At 36.9% G+C, this 19531-nt stretch overlaps 1 protein-coding gene across 1 annotated transcript; it reads left to right on the top strand.

Moving 5' to 3' along the window:
• The first annotated feature begins 10175 nt into the window (after nucleotides 1–10175).
• On the top strand, nucleotides 10176–14532 carry LOC139697858 (hemolymph lipopolysaccharide-binding protein-like). Its single transcript, XM_071596717.1, has 3 exons — nucleotides 10176–10450; nucleotides 10942–11205; nucleotides 14045–14532. Exons 1-3 carry the CDS (start codon nucleotides 10189–10191, stop codon nucleotides 14218–14220), a joined length of 702 nt encoding a protein of 233 aa, XP_071452818.1. The 5' UTR covers nucleotides 10176–10188; the 3' UTR covers nucleotides 14221–14532.
• The last annotated feature ends 4999 nt before the right edge of the window (nucleotides 14533–19531 follow it).

The following is a 19531-nucleotide window of genomic DNA, read 5'->3' as shown; positions in this document are numbered from 1 at the left end:
GGATTATTAGGAGAAATCCAAAGGAGGTAAGAAAGGTGGAAGAAGAACATTTTGATTGGTGATGTAGTGTTCATGGCTTTGAAAAAGAGAGGATGGGAAGTAAGTGAGGTAAGAAGACGAAAAGGACAAATATTTTGGATGCAATGAAGGGAGGTATAATGAATGCAGAACTAATTAATGGTTCATTATAGAGTGTTGAGTCTTCTCAGGAGAGGTTAAGGAATTTAGGGTTTTTAGTTGGCATCAATCCCTCAAAACTCAATAGTTAGTGGTTCAATTGGCATTTAAACTCAAGCGTATACAAAGGAGAGAGATCTTCTCCGAATGAAAACTAGAATGTCCAGTTAAATGCACAAATTTGGGAATCATTGATTCTCTGTTGTACACTTTGCTCATTTTATGCCACTACATATTTTTGCAAAAAAACATAAACTACAGATTTCTTTTGGAAATATATATGTGATATAAGCCATTTACCACTAATTTTTCTTTTGCTCCTTCAGAAAATTAGCACTAAATTGCACTCCAATGTACTGCAAAATGCTTTCTGACAATAATAAGTGGCAGGATAATGCTTCTTTACTTGTTTTTAAAAGGTAGCTTTCTATTATTGTTGGAAATCCTGGTCTGGGTGAGACAAGGGACAAAGTTTACAGGCATGGACTTAGGCTACTGGCTAAATATAAATCACATGAGTTTAAGTCTCTAACAGAGGGAATACTCCCATCCATAATTGCTTAACAATGGGAGGTACAACCACAATAAGAATTTTAGATAACTGACATAACGAGTCCTTCATCACTTAAGCATTCCCATTGCAGGAGAAAATATTTTATGCAACCATTTGAACTATTCCTAAATAATTTGCAACCAAATTTGCCAGCATTATACATCGTATACTTAACCTGATGGCTAATAATCTAACACTCTGTGATACAATTAACTTTTAGCAGTTAGTGAAGCAATTCAAATGCATTTAGAATTGAAATTTTCTTCCAATTGGTTCATTTTGGTTCATTAATTACATCTGTTCATAAATTCTAACAAAATATGAAAGTATAGACTGGTTATTCTATAGGTTATTGCCAATGGTGTCATAATTGCCATTGGTGTCACAATTGCTATGCTGCCCTTATCATTAATATATATATATATATTTTTTTAAGGTAATCTACCGGATAAGGTAGGTTTTTGGATGGACACAACTACCAAACAAATATTTTATCACTCCTAACAAAACACAAAATCCATCATCCTACTCTATATCAGGTCCCTCTTCATCTCTGAGTACTTTCTTTCTCTCTTCATCCCGTCCAACATCCCTATCCTGTTCCTTCCTTTTCCTCTTTTGCCCAACATTCTACCCCCTATCACAGTCTTCAACATCCCACTGCCGGTCAATACCCCCTTCATCCACTTTTCCTGCCTCCATAGGATTGCTCCCAACAAACCCCTCTCTTCGCCCACCATACCAAGTACTTCCTCATTTGTTTTCTTCTCTGTCCTTTTCACCTTCTCCATTCTTCTCCACACCCACATTTCAAAAGCCTCCAATCTACGTCTATCCTCCTGCTTCAATGACCACGTTTCCGCGCCGTACATAGCTACGCTCCATATCAAAGTTTTTACGAGTCTTTTCTTAACATCCTTCCTCAGAGTCCCCGTCATCAACTCCCTCCTCCTTGTGAAAGCCTCTTTGCCTAGCGCAATTCTTCTCCTTATGTCCCTACTACTTTGACCGTGTTGGTCCAAAACACTACCGAGATACTTAAACTGCTCTACCTGCTCTAGTTTTTGCCCTCCTATTTTAATGTTAAGCTTGGCCTTTTTCTTTCTAGAAAATCGCATAACCTTTGTTTTATTAATATTGATTCTCATCCCATACCTGTCGCACTGAATTTCCAATTCACTCAGCAATGCTTGCAGCCCCTTGGCTGACTGACAAACTAATGCTTGGTCATCAGCAAACATAACTGATTTTACGGATTCCCCGCCCACTTTCATTCCTACCTCGAGTTCTTCCCATGCCTCTTTAATCATTTCCTCTGCATACAGGTTGAACAGCAACGGTGATAATGGGCATCCCTGCCTCACACCCCTTCCTAACACTGCCCATCCTGACTCCTCGTTTCCCACCCGCACCTGAGCAGTCTGAGACATGTACAGGTTGCGGATTAGCCTCCTTTCCCTCCAATCTATTCCTATTTTCTTCAATACACTCATTAGTTTTTCCCAATTCACCCTATCAAATGCTTTTTCGAAATCTACGAAACAGGCAAATACCTCCTGGTTGTGTTCTATATTCCTCTCGATTAATAATCTCATTACTGCAATGGCATCACACGTACCTCTCCCCTTCCTAAACCCAAACTGATCATCCCATAAGTAATCATTTGCCCTACTGTCCATCCTCATGTTTATGATCCTGAGAACAACTTTAGCTGCGTGGGATATCAAACTAATTGTCCTATAGTCCTCACATGACGTGGCGTTTACCTTTTTCGGAATAGGAACTAAAACTGATCTCACAAAGTCTTCCGGCCAGATTCCCTCCTCATAAATACTACGGATCAGCCCATATAGGCCTTATGGACCTGCCAACCACAGCAGTGGTATGATGAAGAAACAACACTTTACAATTAACACTTCTTCAATTTTGCATACATTGTACCTCCCTTCATTATACCTTCCTTTATTTGTTGTCTGAGGCGTAACTTTATGGAATTTGCATGACATATTAAAATGAAATAATTAACTTTGTAATCCCACACACTTTATTTAAAAAACACGACCCAGGTTTCGACGTTGAACGTCATCATCCTGACCTGACCTCACCCGATGATGATGTTCAACGTCGAAACCTGGGTTGAGTTTTAAAATAAGCGTGTGGAATTACAAAGTAAATTATTCCATTTCAATATTCCTTCATTATGTCAAAAATGTCTGTCCCTTTACCTCACTAGCCCAACAGTCTGCCTTCTTCACAGCCTTCAACATCCCATAGCCAATCAAGATTCTCTGTATCTACCTATCCTACCCCTTTGGACTTCTCCCAACAATCCTCTTTGCTCCCCCATTAAGTCTATCAATTCCTTAATTGTTTTATTATCAGTCCACATCACCTTATGGTACACACTCATTTAAAAAGCCTCTGAGCTATGCTACCTGACCTCTGAGCTATCTTCAATGGCCACATTTCTGCACCATAAAAAACCATGCTCTACATCAAAGTTTTGATGAGACTTTTCTTAACATCCTTACTCAAAGTCCCTTGCATCAATTTCCATCTCTTTTTGAATATTTCCTCACCTAATGCAATTCTTCTTATTTCCCTACTATTTTGACCATTTTGGTCCAAAACACTTCTGAGATAGGTCAAGTGGAATTCCCCATCTACTCTAGTTTTCGCCCTCATCTTTTAATATTTAACTTAACCTTTATCTTTCCAACACATAACCTTTGTTTGGTTTACATTTATTCTCATCCCATACCTATCTTACTGATTTTTTAATGCACTTTAAAGAGCTTTCATCCCCTTGGCTGACTGACAAGCTAAAGTCTGTTCATTTGCAAACCTGATTTCATGAATTTTCCATTGACTTTCACTCCAGTCTCCAGTTATTCCCATACCTGTTCAACCATTTCCTACACATATATGTCCACCATCAAGGGTGATGATGCACATTCCTGCCTTACCGTTTTTCCCAAGTTGCAGATAAGTCTTCCTTTCCTCCTATCTACTCCAATTTTCTTCAAAAAATTCATTAATCCTAACAAATTCAAATTTTGAAATTTTTAATTAATTTGAAATTCAAATTGAAATTTTCAGATTAATCTCTTAATCTATGAAACTAACAAATAAAATCTGAATATATTTTATGTACTTCTGTATTGGTAACCTCATTACTGAATTGGAATCATGCATGTCTCTGCCCTTTCTAAACCTAAATTGATCATCCGCAAAGTTTTCATTTGCTTTGCATCCCCTTCTCCGGTTGATGATTCTGAGAACCATTAAAGCTGAGGGCAAAATCACCCATATTTTCTTTCTGCTTTTTTTTATTTTTTGAAAGAGGAACTGACACTGATCTGATGGAGTCTTCCAACTAAGTTTCCGCCCTCATAAATGCTACACATTAGTTAGAATGCAAATATTGTTACTGATAGGTCCTAGCCTAACTCTGTAATTTAAGTCTTCCATTTTTTTCTCTCATCTATCTTTATAATCATAGCATCTGTGATCCACAGTTTCTTAATCCTTTTCCTATTTACAGTTCCTACAATTTCATTTGTGGCTTTCCATATCCCTGTTTTGATGTTCTCATTTTTCCTCCATAGCATCCAGCTGCCTGAACTCATTCGTAATTTTCTCTGAAGCTTGATAATACCCCTTCCTTTTTGTTCATGTTAATTCTTCCAACTATCACTTCCTAAACAAGCTTCCCTGTTTTATGTTCTTTATTTGGTCGCTAGTATTAAATATTACTAAATTATGGTCTAAGTTTACATCTGCTGTGCAATTTAAATACCCTGTTTCTAAATCTGTGCCTAATCATTATGTAACCTAACATATCTTCCTGCATTCCCAGGTATTATCGACACATATCTATGCCTTTTGAGTTGTCTTAACCAAGTGTTAATTGTGATTAATCCCTTTCTTCTGCAGAACTTCATTGACTTCACTCCACAGTCATCCCTTGTTCCTAAACTTCATTGCTCTACCTCACTACTATCTCTGCACTTGACTATCTTCACATTCATATCCCCAATCACTCTTCAATGTTTCCTCCAGGGAGCACCAGAAATAATTTTCTATAACTGTACTAGTACTTTGTCAACTTCTTCCTTCCTCTGATTTCTTGGTGAAATGTAGACCTGAACAAAAAGCAAGTTTGTTGATTCAGCATTTACTTCTACTTTTACAGGTTCCCTTCCCTTTCACTATATATCACCCTATAATTATCACTCTAGCAATCCCCGCTTCCACTTCCCCTTGCACCAACCTAATAACTCTATAGTTCCTCTATCTATCTCTTGCTTTATATTTTCTTATTTTCCTACCATCAACATTGTCCAAACATCCCAAGTCCTTATTCTAACTAATTCAGTCCTCTCCTGTGCTGCTACTGCTGCAGGGCACATGACACTCGGACCGAGTCCCATAGTTGTTAAGACTATTTCTAATAATCCTATCCATAATCAACTCATGGGATAATAATTGAGCTTGTTTTCCAGTGCCACCCTCAATATTATTTTTAATGTAACATCACTCAATGGTTGCTTCACTGGGGTCATATGCCTTTGCAGCCCCCTCACTGAATAACAGACGCTGCATGAAGTACCTTCCCTCAGGCTCCTATCCTTTGACCTATTTGGTATGGGCGACCCTACTAGGAGGATATCTCATTGGTCCCACCAGCTATAGGCTTCATTAGAATGCACAAGCCCTTTCACCTCATCAAGGTTATAGTCCTAGGGGAGAGAATTATTTCATATTGACTGAGAAAGAAATCAAAAGGAATTTGGAAGCCATTAGCAATTTCAAAATTCATTTATTGGTTTTCTCTATTAAAATTCATTAGACCTTTCAACACATTAGAATTTTCAAAGTATGTATTAAAAACGTACTGCATTTAATACTCAAATAAATGCCCTAATTTTTTAGTTTACAAGACCTCTTTTAATACCTCTTGGGCAGTTTGTCTCTGTAAATACTTTTTTTCTCCAAGTAATATCAGCTACTTGAGTATGGACTGAAAATTAATTTTGGTATGTATGCTCGTGCCAAAGGAGTTAGATATGCACACAAGTATTACACCGGACACTTCACCTGCACAAAAGCTAACCAGATGATAATTCTCTGAAAACCGCATGAATAACCAGGTATGCACATAGCTTCATTCAGTGTGTACCTTATTTTTTAGATAAAAATATTTGGAAATGGTTAATAAGTTCTAAGCAGAGGAATTAAGGTAAAATTGAATAAGAGTCAAATGATGAAGCAAAACAAGTTAGGATATTAAAGGAATCAACTGGTATGCCTATAATATTGTCATGGTATATACATGTCATAATTCATCAAGGGATCCCGAATGACTCGACAAAAAATCAATACTCTTTTATAACTTAAAATGCTTTTGCACCCACTCCAAAACTACCCACATCCTTATTATATCCGTGAATTATTTATCTTGTTTTATTTTCATCCTTATCATGTCAAGGACTTCTCGTATTATTATTTTAAGGTAATCTACCGGTTAAGGTAGGTTTTTGGATGGACGCAACTACCAAATAAATATTTTGTGACTCCTAACAAAACAGAATCCAGTAACCTAACCTGTATTAGGTCCTTCTTTATCTCTTAGTACTTCCTTCCTCCCTTCCAACATCCCTATCCTGTTCCTACCCTTTCCTCATTTGCCTAACATTCTCTCATTTCTCACAGTCTTCAACATGTCACTTCCGATCAGTGTGCCCTTCATCCATTTTTCTGGCCTCCTTACGATTTCTCCCAACAATCCCCTCCCTTCATCCATCATACCTAGAACTTCCTTGATTGTTTTCCTTTCGGTCAATTTCATCTTCTCCAACCCCACATTTCAAAGTCTTTTCTTAATATCCTTACTCAGCATCCCTGTAATCAACTCCCTCCTCCTTGTGAAAGCCTCTTTGCCTAGAGCAATTCTTCTCCTTACGTCCCTACTACTTTGACCATTTCGGTCCAAAACACTACCGAGATACGTAAACTGTTCTACCTGCTCTAGTTTTTGCCCTCCTATTTTAATGTTAAGCTTGGCCTTTTTCTTTCAAGAAAATCGCATAACCTTTGTTTTATTAATATTGATTCTCATCCCATACCTGTCGCACTGAATTTCCAATTCACTCAGCAATGCTTGCAACCCCTTGGCTGACTGACAAACTAAAGCTTGATCATCAGCAAACCTAACTGATTTTATGAATTCCCCGCCCACTTTCATTCCTACCTCCAGTTCTTCCCATGCCTCTTTAATCATTTCCTCTGCATATAGGTTGACCAGCAACGGTGATAATGGGCAACCCTGCCTTACACCTCTTCCTAACACTGCCGATCCGGACTCGCCATTCCCCACTCGCACCTGAGCAGTCTGAGAAATCTACAGGTTGCCGATTAGCCTCCTTTACCTCCAATCTAATCCTATTTTCTTCAATATACTCAATAGTTTTTCCCGATTCACTCTATCAAATGTTTTTTTGAAATCTACGAAAAAGGCAAATACATCCTGGTTGTATTCTATACACCTCTCGTTTAGTGATCTCAATACTGCAATGGTATCAGGCGTACATCTCCCCTTCCTAAACCCAAACTGGTCATCCCCTAAGTAATTATTTGCCCTACTCTATATCCTTTTGTTTATGATCTTGAGAACAGCTTTAGCTGCGTAGGATATCAAACTTATTGTCCTGTAGTCCTCACATGATGTAGCCTTTACCTTTTTCGGAAAAGGAAATTAAGCTGATCTCCCAAAGTCTTCCTGCCAGATTCCTTCCTCATAGTTACTACAAATCAGTCCATATAGCCTCTTCCTCCCACATTTTCCTAAACCTTTTAGTAGTTCCACAGAAATGCTGTCTACCCACACGGCCGCACTTAAATTAACCTCCCTTAAAGCCATTTCTATCTCATCGTCAAGTACCCTTAGACCTAAGCTATCTTCTTCTACATCATGTTTCTTTTCTATGTCTAACCTTTTTCGCTTAGGTTCTTCACCATATAATCTTCTATACATACCTTCCATCTCTCTTGGATCTTTTCTTCATCAACTAATACTTTACCCGACTTATCTCTAACTGTTAGCATAGATCTTCCCTTCTTACTTCCCGATAAAGATTTAACCTTGCTTTATAGTGCACCAATTTCACCCTTCCTCTGCAAACTTTCCATATCCTCACCCTGCGTCCTCCTTCCTTGCATTGATCTTCCAAATAAAATACAAAAATTACATAATACATTTAGTTTGTTAAAGACTGAATATGCCGATGAACACTGTCTTTATAAATATAGGTTTCATGAGAGAAAATCTGCTTCCTTAGACACAAGAATTGCAGTGATTGAACCGTTTCTAGATGATGGTGAAGAGAAGGATGGAAAAATTGGAATGGACAGAAAGAAAAGGAGTTCCAAGCACGAGGCAAGAAGGAAGTTGGGTGAAATTCAAAGACGGTAGGTGGGAAAAGTTGAAGATTACAAAGGGAGAATTTTAATCAAGCTATGGAAGAGGGAAAGATTAAGCACAATGGATTTAATTGAGGGAGGAAGAAAATATATTGAGTTGAATAATTCTTCACTCTAGTGGTTTAGGATATCACTGATCCATGTTAAGCAGGGATTTGAAGTGCAGCAGAAGGTCCATGAAAACCTACCATAACTGGTGGACTACAATTTATGTACCCTATCATGAGCGTACACATGCCCATGATGATATTTCTTATGTGTTTCCATTATTATAAGAGTTATGTCCGCAGTATGTGAGCTATTGGCAAGGTAACCCTTGTCAGTCAAGTTGAAGGAGCAGAGCCTCCCTCCCACCAATAGGACTAGCTAATAACCCACTGAAAGATATGAAATGGAGATTATTCATAGGACAATACTTTGTCTCAGAACAAGATGAGTAGCACCATAAAAGAAACCTTTCGGAAATAGAATATGAAAATAGTGCATAATCACACATTCAGAATTAACTGGTAAACATGAAGTCTTTTAGACAAAATAATCAAAAATACCTATTTTATAAAGGTATAACGTACACGTATGCACCCTAGGAAACAAATATGAGCAAAGGTTTTATAATAATAGATATTTTCATGCTTATATTGGAGTTGGTAAGATAAAAATTGGAAAAAATTTGCATTCCCCAGAAAACAATATGTATTATCAAGCAAACTGGGATATTATATATATGAAAAAGAAATTATGAATTCGGTGCTATGGGTCTCGCGGCGTAGAAAATGACATTTGAATCCGTAGGGAAGTCTAAAATTGTAAAATTGGCTAGTAGTGGAAAGTAATGCTTGAACAAGATGACATGAGTAACCACTATGTTCCATATCAAACACCTTTTGGAAATATATTTAAAAAAGACGCAAAACGAGCTAAGAGAAGGGGATGTAAACTGAAAATGTTTAATACGCGAGGATGAATTTTTAGAAGAATTGTATTAGCAGAATTATGACGGATAAATACATGATTCACGTGAGGAAACAGCAGAAGACTAGACACTAATTACATTGCTCAGTGACCACACTGACCCTAAGTAACCTATTGTCGTACGTAATTCGCTTCTTAAATGTTTTCCGTAATAACTGACTCCACCTCGCGAGGAATGGAATAAGCGCGGTTTCCATGGCTCCATTTTCAAACGTTTTGCTCTTGTGATGCAATAAATGATCAACTTGGGTGATAATTCTCTTAAATCATTTCCTGATTAAATAGTTATTTTAAAGGAAGAAAAATCTTCCGAAATGTCATTGACTACCCGTTCGGGTAGTCAATGACATTTCGGAAGAACCAACAACTATTTTAATTCATTTGTATCTTGTAGCTATTATATTGGTAAGGCGAATATTTTTCAAGTTAAACCAAACTTACTTTAGCCTGAGACCGTACTAAAAAGAAGTACAGTTTACCGTTTGGCAAACTATACCCAGAAATTACAGCATAATGTCGTATTTGGAGGGATTAGTTGTTTCAAAGCGCACTCTGGAATATAGTAATCATGAGCATTGCAAACAAAATTCTCTGCTACTAGGAAAGGGAACGGCTGGAATCAGCATTGCTGTAAAATATCCCTGTATGGATTCATACACTCTCCAAGCTAACACAGGGACAGAGTCAACCAGGAAAATGTGTCTTTAAATTTATGGATAATTTTGATAGTTGAGCAGTATTTCATAAAGATTAAAGAGACAGATTTTTTCAAAGTTGACCGGGTGACATGGTGTGATCTCTGAAAATAAGCTGTTCAAAGAATTTATCAAGGAGGTTAAAAGATCAGACACACCAAGTTCATGTGATTAGAATGACTTTTTGAGATTTTCCATTGCCCTTGAGGTTAAATTCCATAGTGATATTCGCATGTCATTCACTATAAAAGGTTGGAAAAATTTCTTTTGCATCATTCTTCAGTTTGTATCAGATACCAGAATTACACAATGTCCAAGACATCAGTAGCCTTACTTTTAATCCTGTGGTTAACATCAACAATCACCTCTCAAGGGGTGACCAGTGCGGAGTTGAACAAGACAATTTCCCTTACTATTGCCAGTAGAAAAAACCAAACAGGCCACTTTATATCACAGGCAGCTGTGAACAGTGACGACCATAAGGTTCCAAGCCACTGGAAGATGGAAATATTGCAATCAAACTATGATCATTCTGGAATTCAGTCATTCCGGCTGGCTGCAAATTTTGTTGGTAAGTTGTATCATTCTTTCTTTACAATAAATATGAAAACTAAGTCACATTGGGGCCTGGGCTGGAACCTTCCTGGAGTTGCTGTTGGTGCAGATCTTGGTGGTTGTAGCAAAATTCTGTTTCTACTTGAAAAGTTGGTGAACGCAATTTCAAGTTGAGGTAATTAGAATATAAATGTTGGCTAGCTAAAAGAAAATATCTTTTTCAAATTTTACTGGATTACAAATCATATCTTTGGGCATACTTTATTTGTGAACTATGCTAAGTTACAGCACCTTTGGATATCATTTAATTTAGCCAAGTAACAATCTATTCCACTTAATGAATATGTGCCCATGTGAATAAGAAGTTTGCTATTCTAATTTTGAAGCAGGTTGGAATGGTGACTATTTGCAGAACTACAAAAATGCATATTTCCCAATGCTTGTATTAACTGATTTTATTTTATCATAAAAAAGTGGTATCCCTAACTCATTATCTTTTCCCAACAGCTCCACCACCACTTCCAGCAGATTATCAGTTATTCCCAGGAGTTGGATATTACAAATTTCACACCACAGTTGCTAATGGATTTGAAGATGCATCCTTACAGTGTGCTATGGAAGGTGGCCATTTAGCTATATTAAATTCAGAATCTGAGCATCAAGTGTTGCAGGCCATGTTTGCAAGGTACCCAGAGAGTCAGTTAAAACATGAATGGGCCTTCGTTGGATTTCATGATAGAGGCAAGGAAGGAGAATTTTACACAATTTTTGGTGAGTGTAGTAGCTCTTAAAGAATTATATGGAAAATAAGTGTTCAGGGACAACGTTGAAATTATTTATTTTGTCTGGACTCATAATTTAGTATGTGACCAAAATCAGACCAGCCTTCACTATGGAGAATCTATACATAATAAAATATATCCAAAATCATATACTAATCAATTGATATTGCATCAAAATTTTTCACACTTCCTCTTCAGGCATTGTGCAATAACTCTTGGTCATTCAATAAGTTAGCAGATCCTCATTATGCTCAAGTGAACAAGAGTCATAATTGCAATTGGATTGATACACAAGAGAATATGTCATTCAAACATTTCTAATCTACTGAAAACTGCCATGAGCATGAGTGGCAGTGACTTAAGTCACCAGCTATAAGAATAATTAGTGATTAATGTCAATTGGGAATTTCAAATAGTCCACCCATATTTTCCCACAAGAAAATATATAGCAAAAGATACCAACATACTCTGGTCTACACGCCACACAGGAATCTCAGGAACCAAGAAGTTGACAAGGTATATGATCAATTAGAGGAAAAAATTATGGGTGTTCCACGGAAGAAAATTTTGATAATGATTGGGAATTGGAATGCGATGGTAGACCAAGGAAGAGATGGGGGACTACAGTTTAAGAATTGAGTGCGGCAGGAGTTTTCATTAATTTATTTAGTTATTAATTGGATTCTAGCGGTTCTTTCCTCATTTAATCATCACCAACACTAGGTTTAGACACCAGAAATGGTATATAGGGTGTGGCAACATAACTTCCTTTTTTGAGAGCCTTTTGCATTTGAAAAAAGGAAGTTATATTGCCAAACCCAGCTTGTGCATGGGAAAAAAACGGGTTCATAAAGATGGCCGTGAGTTATGGTTAGGTACAACTTCAGGAACAAAGTGATTCTTTCATTTTTGCTCACTCAATTAACTTGTGAAGGAGACGGCATGTCAAATATAAGCCTAGAAAATTATCAATTGAACCAGGAAATATTCACAAGAGGTGGGAAGAATACAAAGAGTAACTATATGGTAACAACATTAGGGTAACAAGATGAAACAAACAAAGCAAATTTGATGTACAAGTAGATAAGGATGACTTTAGAACAGGCAGAAGTTTATGGTGTGATAGAAGGGGCATTAAGGGAATTATGATCAAATAAGTCCATGGGAGTAGATATTATTCCCGTAGAACTACTGAAGAGTTTGTAAAAATGTGAAAGAAATATTTTTTATAGAATAATTTGTATATTTATGGGGGAGGTATTTAGCCACAAGGTTTCATCTCATAAGAGGTAGTTCCTTTCCCAAAAAAGGGAAAGGCAGACATAGGGGAGGACTTCAGGAAAATAAGTTTGCTTTCGCAAGCAGATTAAATGATATTTGATTGGATGAGGTGGATCATCATAGAGGGTGGAAGGAGGTCAAATAATTACTCATGGGATTGTCACTTGGGATTCAGAAAGGCTCACGTGATTCCATTACAGTAATGATGTCACTAATAGAGAGAGAACATAGAATAAAAACAGGATATTTTTTGTTTTGTAAATTTCAAGGAGTTTTATAGAGAAAATAAGGTAGAATTAATGAACGTATTGCGAAGAGTAGGAATAGATTGGAAGGATAAGGGCACTTATTGACAACCTTGTACATGTCCCAGACTGCTCAGATGAGTGAATGGAGATTCAGGATGGGCAGTGCATGGTTGCCCGTTATCACCTGTGCTTATCAACGTATATTTTGAGAAAATGGTTAAACGGGAAGCGAAAGAAGCGGAGATAGGAATGAAAGTTGCTGGGGTATTAAAATCACCTTGGTTTGCAGAAAATCTAGCTTTAGTTAGCCAGTCAGTTAAGAGGTGGTAAGTATTATTGAGTGCATTGGATAGTCAATTTTAATAGATATAGGATAACATTCTATGGAAACAGAAAAAGATAATGGAGTTTTTGAGAAAGAGGTAAGCTAAGTTAAACATTAAATTAGGAGTTTATAAACTAGAGCCACCTACTTAGGAAATGCTTTGGGGTAAAATGGTAAATAAAGTAGGAGCTTACGAATTCAAATTGCATCAGACAAAGAAGCTTTCACTAGGAGGAGTGGATTGATGCCAAAGACATTGAGTAAGAATGCTAAGAAAAGACTCATTAAAGCATTGATATGGTGCATGGTTTTGTATGACATGGAAACAGTCATTGAAGGAGGAAGTTAGGCATAGATTAAAGGCTTCCGATACGTGGGTGTGGAGAAGGATGAAGAAGGTGAAGTGGACAGACAAGAAAACAAATGAAGAATCCTAGGCATGCTGGGGGAGGAGAGAGGATTTTTGAAAGAAATCCAACAGAGGGAGGAAAGGTGGATGCAGAGCATTTTGATTGTTAATGGGGTGTTGAAGTCTGTGAACTGTGAAGAAAACGTTAGGCAGGCAAGGGAAAGGTAGGAATACGATATGAATGGAATAAAGGGAGAAAGAAAGTATGCAGAATTGAAGAAGGGTTTATTGTAGTGCTTAGAAGTCATGTTGTGTTCTATTGGGAGAGGCAAAGATATATATTGTTGTGCAGTCTGTATCTATCTGAAACTTACCATAAATGGAAAAATAGCCATCATAACAATATCCCAAGTTAAACTTGCATAAAAGAGTAGCTGTTGATACTCTGAAACTTTCACATATATTTATATTGAATGAAATAATTAATAAATATTGAATTTTATGAAGCAATTTGCATCCTATGAATTTATATGACTGAAATTAAAATATACTGAGTATCTAATCAAATTGTATTTGCTAACTTAATTTCTTGTTTAACTTATTGTTAATTCAATTTCTTGCCCAGGCCAACCACTTCAATCTACTGGATTCACTCGATGGTCTCATTCTTTTCAACCTGATGATGCAGGCAAGGCTGAAGATTGTGGCTCTATTCATCGCAATGGTGGCATTAATGACATTGGGTGTGGAGTAAAACTTCCATTTTTTTGTGAATATGATCTCTCCTGGACTGAAAACTGATGCATAAAATATCAAGAGGAATTTTTGGCCTACGCATGTTATCCCAGTATCCTACATTGGTTTTTCCTATGAATTGTCCCTTATGTGTCCAATGGTTACTAGTGTAAAATCCTTATACCAATGAATAACTTGTGTCCGTAACTGATACATCAAATATCCAGTGGAAAAATTTGTTTCTTGGGCATAATATCCCAGTACTCGACATATCCTTTCTCTACGGTTGTATTGTTGGCTCTGAGTCATTGATTAATGATTTGACCTTAATTTATTTTTTTATGATTAAAAAAGGATCCTTCCAATGCACAATGTAAATTATGGACTTTTTATTTTTGTAAATAAATTTTTCCTTGTTTCAACATATTGAAACTATATTGCCAAACAGAGTAGCCTTATTCCCAAATTAAAATTTATGACAATGCATTATGTATGGTAATACATAGTTAACCATTTATTATTCATCATATCTTACTTCAATTGAAATAAATATGTTTTGGTGCTGTTTCATTCCATAAGTAAAAGGATTTTTTCAGGACAAATACTAAAGTACAATATATTTTTTGACTGCTATGCCTTAACAGGTAGGCAACATATGAGGGTAGGCTGAAAAGTAATGAACACATGCTTGTAGAGCGCAAACAAAAACAAATAGCAAGATCAGGCAAAAATTACATTGAAGTACAATTCTTAAGTTTCAAAATCATAAATTTATTTTTCAACACAGTCACCATTAAGGCAAACACATTCCTCCAAATGTTGAACAAGTTTTTTCATTCCGTCACTGAAATACTCTACCGACTTTTCTCGAATCCAGGACTTGACAGCTGCCTTCACCTCATCGTCCAAGGTGTAATGATTACCCTTGAGGTGTCTCTTGAGTTGAGGAAAAAAATCAGGTGAATAAGGAGGGTGTGGAATTGGTTCAAATTTCAGGTTTTGCAGAGCCTCTCCAGTTGCGCACGAGGTGTGCAGAAGAGTCATGTTGAAAGATTATTGGAGCCAGGCTGCATTTAACACGACAAACTTCTTCCTTGAATATTCCATTATGGTTTGCGACACACTTTTTAGTGATTTGCCGGTCATTTTGAATCAAATCTTTGACAAGTTTGTGATATTTATTGTCTATGGCAGTGATTGGACGTCCGCTGCATGTTTCATCAACAATTATGGTTTTTCCAGGCTTGCAACCACGAAATTCCACCACCCATCGATTTAAATAAGCCTATCAACAGTATCGTCACCATAAACAGCCTTTAAACGACGATGAATCTCAGTAGGAATCACTTTTCCACATGTAAAAATTTGATAACAGCATGCTAAATCGCGTTGAAATAGTACTAGAACACGTCTCCATACTTCCGCTTCCCAAAATACACTGGATGAATGTAATGACCTCAAACCTCCGCACGCATGTTGAGGGGGAATGTTACTTCAACATGCCACTAGGAGTGCTTCTGAAGGTCATTTAATTTGTGGTCTACAAGCATGTGTGCATTAGTTTTCAGCTGACCCTCGTACCTTTCAAATTGGGAGGGTGAAAATCACCTAGTTTGTATAACGCAAAAATGTACTGTTTCATATTCCAATGTCAAAGGGAAAAATTATCTTTTTTTTAAGATAACTTACTTTCAAATTATGCTAAGTTTGAAGAGAACTTGGTCAAATTTGAAATAGACATGTAGTATCTGTGGATAAACATGGTAAAAAAAACTTTAATTGATACATGGCACAATGTTTTTTTACACTTAAAAATTATTTTTTCTCATAGTTATTATTGAGCATTCATTATTTCCATGAAGTAACACCTAATACTAGTAACTTTATCTGTGGATAAGGTATCAATTTTTGAGTATTTCAGTTTTCCAATCTAAATTCAATTTCAAGGAGAGAGTTTCAAGGGGGAGATTCAAATATGAAGGGGAGAGATGTCATCCAACTGGAAAGGTTCAAATGCAGAGTGAATCGAGTGGAAGGTCCAGTTAATGGCTAAAATTTGTTCATTACCAATCGAGTTCCTGTTGCTAAACGTAGGCTTTACTAATTTTATAACATCCATAAATTAACAGCAACTAAAATTTCCTTAGAGATATTAGTAGCTTCTTCCCTTTACTACCTGCAGCAACAGCCACTTATTTTCTAAGACTGCTTTTACTCAAATCTGGATTATTTAAATGTGGATTTACATACATGAAAACCTGAAGATAGCTTAAAAATATCATTAATTGTACTTTATCCTAATTACCAGTATGCATGGACCTATTATTATGCTGTTGCAAGAACTATAAGAGGAAGACATAAAAGTGCATGTGGATTGACCAGAGACAGGTCATACAAGGTCTGACCCAAAAGTAATAGGACTGGATATATTAAAACATTTTTGCCAGAATTGATACATTCACTCAGAAGTCTTCAAAGATGCACCCTTGAGCCTTTATACAGCTCTGACAGTGGGTTTTCCATGCCTTCTGGAAGGCGACACCGGGAATGCTGCTTATGTCCCTTGTCATGGCCTCTTGTAACACTCCCACCAAGCCATGGTGACATCCTTTTAGTATGAGTTTGAGGCAGGGGAAGAGGAAAACTTCTGGTTGGACATTGTCTAAAAAATTTGGATCCTCACTCACATGGCCGAGAAACTCTTGACAGATCTGGGTGCATGTTTCCTTTTGTTCATCCGAGAGCACTTGCGGTACCAAGTTTGCACACAACTTTCTCATGCCCATGTTTATGGTCATAAGTTGATGCACATCACTTTGAAGGATGCCAAATTCATCAAAAAACATGCAAACACTGAGATCCCTGCCCAAAAAATCCTTCACTCTTGCAAGATTTTTGCCACGTTTTAGGTCAAAATGCATCCTGAACGTTCAGTATCTTAAACATCTTCTCTACCCTCCCAAAACAACTTGTGCCACTCAAAAATACCCAATCTATCCATGGCATTATCATCATAAGCTGCTTTGAGCATGCCATGAGTCTCTTTCCCAGTTTTCAGCAAAATGTGATGGCGTAGCGCTGTTCCAATAACCGGTTCATGATAGAGTGTAACCAGGTTTCACAAATGAACGATTCATGCTTCACAAAGGCTGGGAGCTAACTGCAACCAGCCTTTCCTGAGACTTCCCTCTCTCAAAACCAGCCAGAGAAACTGCTGCTAATCTGTTCATCTATCTGCGAAAAAATAAGTCATACTACTTTTGGGACAGACCTTGTATGTCATAATTCATGTAGAAGTAATGACACAGCCAATGTTTGATGATGTATAGCATAGCTCTCTCATGCATTTCAACATGCATCTTTTGTGTACCAACATGACCTAAGCAGGCAAAACTGGAATAGGGCTGGTAGTTAATGAATACTAAGGAAGGTTTTTTTGAGGGACATACAGCAAGTGAGACTAAAAGTTATAATTTTGTACAGTCATTTTGGTTTTCACAATGATTAAGGAGGTTCTAGTAGAATATTTTAGGCAAGTGGCTAGGTACCTATTGAAAGTTTTAGGTTATATACTGATAAACAACCAAGCCACATAAAATCTGTGGAAAAGTAAGACAGCTGCAATAGCTTAAAAATCAGGATAGTTATTTGGATTTGACCCAGATATACAACAAACAGAGATATGTGAGTGTATTATATATGGTTAGAAATGGTACTTAAACCCTATCAAAAGCCCAAAGTAATTGCAGTGAGATGAGAACCTTTGCAAACATAGTTAAAACAGGTATAAAACTATCACTGTACAGCATGTCCCCTAAATATTTTGCTTTATGGGCAATTCCTTCGTGCATAATGGTACCCACACAGATTGGAATAGGTTTTGCTTGGGTGCTGTTGGCCCACAGCTTAAAACCCAATAAGAAAAATACTTGAATGTATGATCACATCATCAGCCAAGATTTATTAAGTGCAAAATAGTATAGTATCACAGAATGAATTCTTTGCAATCTCTTTTCTTAATCTCTGGCTCCTCTCAACCTTTTATATTTGGCTATGAATTAAAGGAATTTATTTTTTATCTCATCTTAAAATGCATTCAATTATTTTTCAAATCATAAAATTTTTATTCAATCTTTTGGAGGGGTCAGCCTATTTAATTTACTGGGCTAAATTGATGGTTTAATACTAATCAGCCTGATGATGAAAGTTATGGTGAACACTGGGGGTAGGTAAATTGCATAGGTTGTCTTAATGATTTTAATGATGAAGAAATGCCTCCATTATTTGTTTTTTATACATTTAGAGGATCCTGAAATTATTAGTGAAGTTCAGTCTATGATGGGATGAGAGACATACTTTTCTTTATTTAATTTTAAGCCCTAAATTAATGGGTTTTCTATAATTTTAGTTTCAAAATGCCTAACTGTAAAATGTTCACAGAAAATCAATGATGTTAAACAAACCATACACCCAAACCTTTTTCAGGCTGATATATTTGATCTGCTCACTGAAGATAGTGGCTTTAGTGTCAAAGAGCAACTGGCATAAGAAAAAAATATGAAGAAATGTGTTACTTGTTAATAAAAATGTCTTGATATAAAGGTGTAAATAAAAAAAGGCTAATAATATGCCTTAATGTCTAGTGGAAGTAAAATTATGAAGATCAACAGTAAGACAACAGCGTAAACCAAACCATTAAAATATTAGAAATAGACTGTAATCTTGGCTATACAAGGGCTGTCCAGAAAGTAACCTATGTTTGCATGTAGCAAGTGGGGGTGGTGGAATGCTTGCTGTATTGACACACTCTAGGGCGGAATGCCTTGAGCTGCAGGGTTTGAAAGGCAGCACCGCTTGTCGTTTGATTACAGTTGTGAGTCTAAATGGACTATATAACTGGAAATCCTGTCAAACGTAATATCCATATCCTGATAACGTCTTTACTGGCAATAAACTTCATCAGTAAATTTGTGCTGTGCACTGATTAAGTGACGAGAGACAGTATTATGCGTTAATGGTGTTGTTAGTGTACGAGTGAACGAACAAATGTCCATGATGTCCAAGAACTGGCCATCTGTGACAAAGCTAGGCTGACCACTGCAGTCCTTGTCGTGAACATTGGTGCAGTCATTTTTAAACTGAATGCACCACTGCTTCACTCTGCCTGCACTCATTATCCTGTCTCCGTACATTTCACAAAGTTACCTACGAATTTCGGCTTGTGGTTTTTTTCCAGGAAAAAACTAATCACAGATTGCAATTCACAACTCGTGGGATTTTCTATTGCAGTGTTAATTTTAACGGTTGGCAGGCAGGATAACATTCGGCAGGTGAGGTAAGGGGTAGAAAAGTATAGGCATGTTGGATCGAGTGAAGG

The sequence above is a fragment of the Hetaerina americana genome, unplaced genomic scaffold (assembly GCF_022747635.1).
Source record: "Hetaerina americana unplaced genomic scaffold, ioHetAmer1.1.p SCAF_8, whole genome shotgun sequence".
Classification (NCBI taxonomy): domain Eukaryota; kingdom Metazoa; phylum Arthropoda; class Insecta; order Odonata; family Calopterygidae; genus Hetaerina; species Hetaerina americana.
Note: the sequence above shows the minus strand (reverse complement) of the source record. Positions and strands in the feature narration are given on the sequence as shown.

What these genes read in the sequence shown, in the direction of transcription:
- LOC139697858 (XM_071596717.1), top strand. Translation starts at nt 10,189, where the DNA reads ATGTCCAAGACATCAGTAGCCTTACTTTTAATCCTGTGGTTAACATCA. An exon ending in GCTGGCTGCAAATTTTGTTG is followed by an intron (nt 10,451 to 10,941) that starts GTAAGTTGTATC and finishes TTTTCCCAACAG; the next exon opens with CTCCACCACCACTTCCAGCA. An exon ending in AGAATTTTACACAATTTTTG is followed by an intron (nt 11,206 to 14,044) that starts GTGAGTGTAGTA and finishes TTTCTTGCCCAG; the next exon opens with GCCAACCACTTCAATCTACT.